The sequence below is a fragment of the Urocitellus parryii genome, chromosome 1, assembly GCF_045843805.1.
Source record: "Urocitellus parryii isolate mUroPar1 chromosome 1, mUroPar1.hap1, whole genome shotgun sequence".
NCBI classification, from domain to species: Eukaryota; Metazoa; Chordata; class Mammalia; order Rodentia; family Sciuridae; genus Urocitellus; species Urocitellus parryii.
The window spans coordinates 154,932,027-154,939,328 of record NC_135531.1 but is presented as its reverse complement, the minus strand read 5'-3'; the positions used below and the strand labels follow the sequence as shown (position 1 = coordinate 154,939,328).

Below are 7,302 nucleotides of genomic sequence, written 5' to 3'. Positions count from 1 at the left end.
AGCCCCAGCAGCGCCAATAGAAGAACACAAAGCCCCAGATCGCCAGGGGGAGAACACAGAGCCCCAAACTTGCCAGGTGGAGAACACAGAGCTCCAGCCCTGCCAGAGGGAGAACACAGAGCCCCAAACTTGCCAGATGGAGAACACAGAGCCCCAGCCCTGCCGGAGGGAGAACACAGAGCCCCAAACTTGCCAGATGGAGAACACAGAGGACCAGCCCTGCCAGAGGGAGAGCAAAGAGCCATAGGCACCACGGGCACCACCACCGACCAACACTATAAGCAGGTGAAAGTGCCCAATCCTATCTCCATTTCTAAGACCTCATCCAAGGAAGACCTCTGCCTTCTGCCCCTGAGGCTGAACCAAGTTCTCTCCCTCTGAGCACTGCCACTTCACACTTGTCCTGGACCCCGTCCTGCCCAATCCCAGGGTTCCGTGTTATAATTAAAGTTTCCTCCTGGGGTTTCACAAACTGACTTCCAGACCACTCACCTATAATCGAATCAAGCCTTTATTGAAGCACACCGGTGGCAGCTGATCAGAACATAAAGCTGTTCCCCTGATCAGCCCCAAACAATTCCAAGGGTGCCCCCCCTTATAAGCCTGAAAACCGAAAAAGGGACATTTGGGGGTCTAGCCAATGCAAGCAAGCCAGGTTACAGAAGTGGGAGAATGTAGTCAAGTGGCAGGACCCTTAGCCAATCACAATTAGCCCAGTCACCTCAGTTACAGAAACAGAGCCCTGTTACCCTAGTTATAGAAACAATGCCCCATTAGGTAGTTTCATGTTCTTAAATGTTTCTATAGCAAAAGGAAAAGAACATCTTGCCTCAGTCATAATAACCCTTCCACTTGGCATGGTTGTTTTACAAAATGGAGTCACAAAACAAAATGAAGTCACTTTGGCTTGACTATCACATCAGGTGCCACTTATACTAGAGACCTCTCAGGCTTTTGCACACTAATGGCCTTCCCCACCTGTGCTGGAATCCACCCAGGTGCTAACATCTTACAATTTATAAAAACACAACTACACCTCCCGTGAGATACTTGGCTCTCACCCCTTCAACACTACCCTTCAGGAAAACTGTTTGCAAACACAGCTGCTCCCTTCCCTCCGGAGCTTTCTCTGGGGCACTGCCCCCTGTGGTATCACCCTCTGCATGACAAAGACACTGCCCTCTCGGGACAGCAGTGCTCTGGGTCAGGAAGAGTGCAACCCTCTGGCTCCAGCTTCCCTGCTGTCCCTTCCTCCTGCCAGCTCCGCCCCTGAGCCACCAGCTCCGCCCCTGAGCCACCAGCTTTGTCCCTGAGCCCCTAGCTCAGCCTTCTCCGGGTGCCTCTTACCACGTGGGGTTCCTCCTCCCACCTTTTTGTGTTTGCCATTCCTTTGCTCTGCTCTGTCTTTGCTCTCTTGATTTTTTGGTTACACTTTCCTGAAGGGACCTGCTTTCATGAATTTCATTATCAAATCTAAAATCAAACCAACTTCCTCTACCCTGCATTAACCCAACAGTTCCTTCTCTATCTTTTCTTTAAATAGTCTTTAAATAGTTGTAAATGCAAACTTCATCTTCAATTCTATATTTCATACCCTCCAATAATCAATCATTTCTCTTAGTGAAAAATCCAAAACCTCCTCAGGGTTACTAATGATCCACAGGAACAAGGCTCTACCCCTCCCCAGGCTGACCTCTGTCCACCTCCCCAGTCACTCTGCCTCCCTCTTCTGCCCTGACTGCTACTATTTCAGCCTGGACTTCTCTCTCCACTTCTGCTCTCCTCCTCCCAGCAGTGAAGGTTGAGCACTTGTGGGCAGAGCTTCCCTAAACCCCTGCTGATGCAGGCCTTGCTAAGGTCTGCCTTCACGCCCATCCTACTCTCTGTTCCACAATGTTCTAGAGAAACAGAAGCACATCCTTATTCTCTATAGAGATCAAACCCTCTTGCCTTCTGGAATTAGGCTTCATTGCAATCTTCCTCACCTTTTCTATATCTTGTATCTCCAAGCACTGCAGACTGCAGCAGGAGACCTCGTACTTCAGGGAATTAAAAGTATTTGTGGAATTAACGAATGGAACCGGTCAGGGTGTGTGTGGAGGGGGTGGGGGGTAGTGGCAGAGATCTCCTAAATCCTGGCTGAGTGGAGGGGACTTGTGTTGTGCTGCGGGCCTGACTCCAGGCCCATCATAGCAGAGAGCACTCTTTTTTTTTTTTTTGAATTTTTAATATTTATTTTTCAGTTATCGGCAGACACAACATCTTTGTTGGTATGTGGTGCTGAGGATCGAACCCGGGCCGCGCGCATGCCAGGCGAGCGCGTTACCCCTTAAGCCACATCCCCAGCCCCTAGCAGAGAGCACTCTGATCTTCCTCTCCCTTCTCCCCTTCCTTCCTTCCCTGAAACTTCATTAAGCAGAAAATACTAAAAATCTAACTTATCCAAGACAAATGTTTGGCACTTCAAAACTGCTTATTCGCTCTGGGCCTGGGGATATAGCTCAGTCTGTAGAGAGCTTGCCTCACATGCATAAGGCTCTGGGTTCAATCCCTACAACCATTAAAAAAAAAAAAAAAAAAGCTTTATTTGTTCTCTTATCACTAGGAGATAATGCAGGACAAAACACAATTCCAAAGTCTTGGTTTCCTTTTTTAGTCATTGTTGCCCCAGCTGTCACACATCAGGTTTGAGGTGTGCAAGGCCAGTTTCCCAACAGTGCATAAAAGGGAATCCCTCAGGGACCAGCCGAGCTGCCTTCTCAGGGCTTTTCTATAATCCTCCTTGAAATCTTTCTTATTCCCAGCAGAAGTGAGGATGGTCTTAGGCCTGAGCCTAAGCCACTCCATTTTTAAAACTCCAGTTTGAAACCTGCAGTCTCACCAGGACACCCCAGAGCCCTCCATTGTGGCCTCAAACAATTTACTTCCTGTCACCCTGATGAACGGAGTGAAGCCCCTGGCAGGCTGTCCTTGCCTGATAAGAGGGAAAGGCGAGATGGGGGGGCGGGGGGGGACCACCAGATCAGATGTTTCTGACCCCAGGGTGAATGATGTTACTGAGAAATCCCGTGGTAGCTGATAAGGATTGAAAGGGGGGTCAAAAAGCCCCCAAATTTAGTATAAATAATAGAGCAAATGAACAGGGATTCAGCCAGCCGAAACAAGGATGCACTCCAGCTGGAGAGCCTGATGAGGACCTGACATCCCATCACTTGTCATGGTTCCTGAGCCTCTGGGTGATCCTCACCACTCTCAAACTCTACCGCCTCGACTGGACCTTGGTGAGAGCTGCAACTTCTCCCTACGACCCTCTCCTCCATGAGCAGCGGGAGGTCACAGAAGAAGTGGTTGGGCCCACAGAAGTCCAGCTGGGAAATCATCATGGATGGCAGAAAGCCTGTGCCCACCCCTGTCAACCAGCAGAGGGCCACCAGGTGCCTGCAGGTGTCAGGGCTCATGAGGAATGGGTAGCGCAGTGGACTGCAGATGGCCAGGTACCGGTCGTAGGCCATCATGGCCAGGAGGAAACACTCAGTAGCCCCAGAGAACACGAAGAAGTAGAGCTGCGCCATACAGGCAGAGAAGGAGATGGCCAGGCCCCAGGAGGCCAGGTTGGCCAGGAGAAGGGGCACGATGGTGGACGTATACCAGATCTCCAGAAAAGAGAGGTGCTGGAGGAACGTGTACATGGGGGAGTGCAGGCGCCGGTCCTGGCTCACCACTGCGATGATGACGATGTTCCCGGTGAGGGTCAGGAGGTAGATGAGTAGGAAAATGGTGAAGAGCAGGGTCTGCCACTCCTGAAGGGTCCGGAATCCGAGCAACTGATACTCGGTGACTGCAGACACATTTGGGGCTTGCATCATCTGGGGGCAGGGAGTGCAGAAAACATGTGTGAAAAGCACAGAGTGCGAGGACAAGAATATTATGACCGGGCTGGGGATGTGGCTCAAGCGGTAGCGCGCTCGCCTGCCATGCGTGTGGCCCGGGTTCGATCCTCAGCACCATGTACAAACAAAGATGTTGTGTCCACCGAAAACTAAAAAATAAATAAATAAATATTAAAAAAAAAAAAGAATATTATGACCGTTGGTGTTTGGACCTTCAGGGCTTTTTTGTTTTGTTTTAGGTTTTCATGTGCTGCTCTTGGGAGGTTCAAATGCACAATCCCATGCTCCTTTTATTTGACCACATTTGGATCTGAATATCAATGGCTCCAGGCTTCCTGACCCAGTCACTCCTCCTGACCCAGTCACTCCTCCGTCTCCTCAGTGAGGATTGCAAATGTGTTCTGTTTTCAAACCTCAGCATGGCCTTGTCTCTCTGTACCTTCAACAAGTGATCTCTTTGACCAGAAGTCTGAGGTCCCCATGGGAGCACGTGCAGGCTTAGGCCACTAACACCCCCACCTACCATTCGTTCGTCTGTACCCTGAAGGAGTGGTGTGCCTGGGTCTCAGCTAGTCCCTCACTTGGGCTGTGTCCTCCCCCATGCTGGGAGGTGCTGCAGGTTTCCAGCTCACCCTCTCCTGGCCAGCAGTGGCCACCTCTCTGCTGGAGTTGTTCCAGTTTGTCAAAAGCCTGGTTTTCGCTCCCTGTAAACGAGAGGTGAAGCACACATCAAAGGTCCAGCTGTGCTGCCTCCATGGGCTGCCCACCCCCATGGACTCCTTCCCTGGTGGAGACCGTTCCTTTCTTCAGTGGCCCTTAGTCCTCTGCTTCATTTATGAGTTGGTTTGTGCATTTGCTTGTTGTAGTGGGGGTTGAACCCGGGCCTCATTCGTGCAAGGCAAGTGCTCTACCACTGAGCTCCACCCCAGCCCTTTTGATTTTAGACAGGGCCTCACCAGTTGCCCAGGGTGGCCTTGCACTTGCCACCCTCCTGCCTCTGCCTCCGAGAAGCTGGGATCACAGGCATGACCACCACCACCCCCAGCTCCTCTGCTTGCTTTGTCCACTGCTCTCAGGACCCCTCCCTCTTCCTCATCAGCTTGTCACTTAATATCCGTGACATTCCTCTGGGTTCCACCGTAGCAGGCTCTTCACGTTTGCAAACTCTCAGGGTTTACAGGAGCTCAACATGCAGCTCTTGACTTTACTCATTCATTCATTCATGGTGCTGGGGTTGCACCGGGCCTCCTGCTAGCCTGACTCTAGGTTCAGTCTCTCAGCTCTTAACCCTCAATTTCACGTGTCAGTCTTGAATATTAGTGTGCAAACAGCTGTCCTATCTGAAATGCACCACAGATGTCCACTCAGCTCCTGAGGCTACTTTGACCTCATCTCCCAAAGCTGCCCAGCAGACCCTTGGTGCAGCTGTCCACCCCCACTAGGGGGCACTCTTCACCAGTCGCTCAACCAGAAACCTTGACTTTGACCCAATATTAGACTGTTCTGCAAAATCAGCTGGCTCCACCTGCAACTATTTCCAGGTCCAGGGGGATCACTATTATCTGCCCACTTTGCTTGCTGCCTGGAATAGGTTCCACCATCTCTCACCCTGATGGCTGCAGCGCTTTCCCTGCGGCCCTCCATGACCACTGTGCCCTACTCAGTAACTCAGTCTCTGTGAGGAAGTGAAAGTGCATCTTACAGAGGGGCACAGTGGAGCTGCGGATCGTCCCTGGTTGGTGAACAGAACACTGGCCAGTCCACGCACTCCCCTGACGACCCTCTCTTCTGCTGATTTGCCACTTTGCTCATCATCTCCAAGACTGCAGTTCGGTTTTTTGCTGTGTTCTGTTTTCTCCTCTTGTGCCTGGGCAAAAGCATCAGGAAGGCTATGTCCATTGAACATGGAACCTTTACATGGACTGAAGATGACATCGTAAGCTCTATGAAGCTGCCTTCAGGAGCCCAGCACGGAGCAGGAAGCCTCACGCACACACTGGATCTCTTAAATCCAGCTCAAGACGAGGCCATAGGGACCCCAGGGCATTCTTGGTTGGCTGGGCCCTGCTGGTTCTCCCTGCCTCTCACACCTGGGTCTGCTCTTCTCCTTGCCCATTTGGCTCCTGACTCTCATCTCCTCTGGATTCTTCTAGCCACCCAGATCTTGCCTTTCTGTCCCCTTCACAGGCCCCTGGGATATTGTCCCTGGACATGTCTGCGGGCTCATTTCCCACATCCTTTTGCCCCCTCAGAGACCACTTCCTGCCTGAAGTCTGGAGGAGCTGGTCACCTGTGTGACCAGCAGGTGACACCATCCAAGGCAAGCGCTGCCCCTTGGCCTGAAGAGCATATCCCAGCAGTTCTGTCTCCGACCTTCGCATGAACAACCAGGGGATGCTAGATGCTGGAATTTAACCACATAGAAGGATTTGCTCCAAGACTGGGCGATACTTAGAAGCTGTCTGGGCAGAGAGCCATGATAGAGCTATGCCCCCAGATTCTTATAGTTATTAACTACGCCATCTTGGAACATGGTCTTTTCCTACCTTGGCTTTCTCACTTTTTGTGTGTGACATTATCATGTAATTAAGTCAATCTATTTACTATTCCTTTTAAATGTAATATCCTGCTTATCTCGCTCACTTTTACAGACCCTTATATACACCTTATATCATACTTTTATTACATTTACCTTGATCATGAATAAATTAAAAATAAATCATTTAGCCATGGGGAAGTATGATATGCAGGTTTGTGAGACCCCAATAAGAGCAAACAAGCACAGCATCCCACTAGACTAAGTTTACAGAGTTTTGGGCTCAGTTTCCCAGTTAAAGTTCCTTTTTGGGGGGCGGGGTACTGGGGAATGAACTCAGGGGCACTCAACCACTGAACCACATCCCCAGCCCTATTTTGTATTTTATTTAGAGACAGGATCTCACTGACTTGTTTAACACCTCAATATTGCTGAGGCTGGCTTTGAACTCCAAATCCTCCTGTCTCAGCCTCCTGAGCCTCTGGGATTACAGAAGTGCACCACAGCTTCTGGCTAAACTTTCTTTTGTATGTTCAAATGCAAGAAGAAACTGAAATTATTTAATCACCATTCATTGCTTAAATACTTTCAATAATAAACTCACTACAATTACTTAAATATTATTTCCAACTTTTAAAATTAGCTTCATTAGCCGGGTACGGTGGCGAATGCCTGTAATCCCAGTGGCTCTGGAGGCTGAGACAGGAGGATTGTGAGTTTAGATCCAGCCTCAGCAAAAACAAGGTACTAAGCAACTCAGTGAGAGCCTATTTCTAAATAAAATACAAGGTAAGGCTGGGAATGTGGTTCAGTGGTTGAGTTCAATGTCTGATACAAAAAAAAAAAAAAAATTAGCTTCATTACATTAGCTGAAAA

General features: G+C 49.8%; 1 protein-coding gene across 1 annotated transcript; it reads right to left on the bottom strand.

Annotated features, from left to right (window-relative positions):
• Positions 1-595: 595 nt before the first annotated feature.
• On the bottom strand, positions 596-3,863 carry LOC144255403 (olfactory receptor 11L1-like). The gene is made up of 2 exons (XM_077800083.1): positions 3,248-3,863; positions 596-603 (listed from the first exon to the last, which is right to left on the bottom strand). Exons 1-2 carry the CDS (start codon positions 3,861-3,863, stop codon positions 596-598), a joined length of 624 nt encoding a protein of 207 aa, XP_077656209.1.
• Between the last annotated feature and the right edge of the window lie 3,439 nt (positions 3,864-7,302).

Excerpts from the sequence above, each read along its gene's own strand:
- LOC144255403 (XM_077800083.1), bottom strand. The coding sequence starts at position 3,863 with ATGCAAGCCCCAAATGTGTCTGCAGTCACCGAGTATCAGTTGCTCGGA.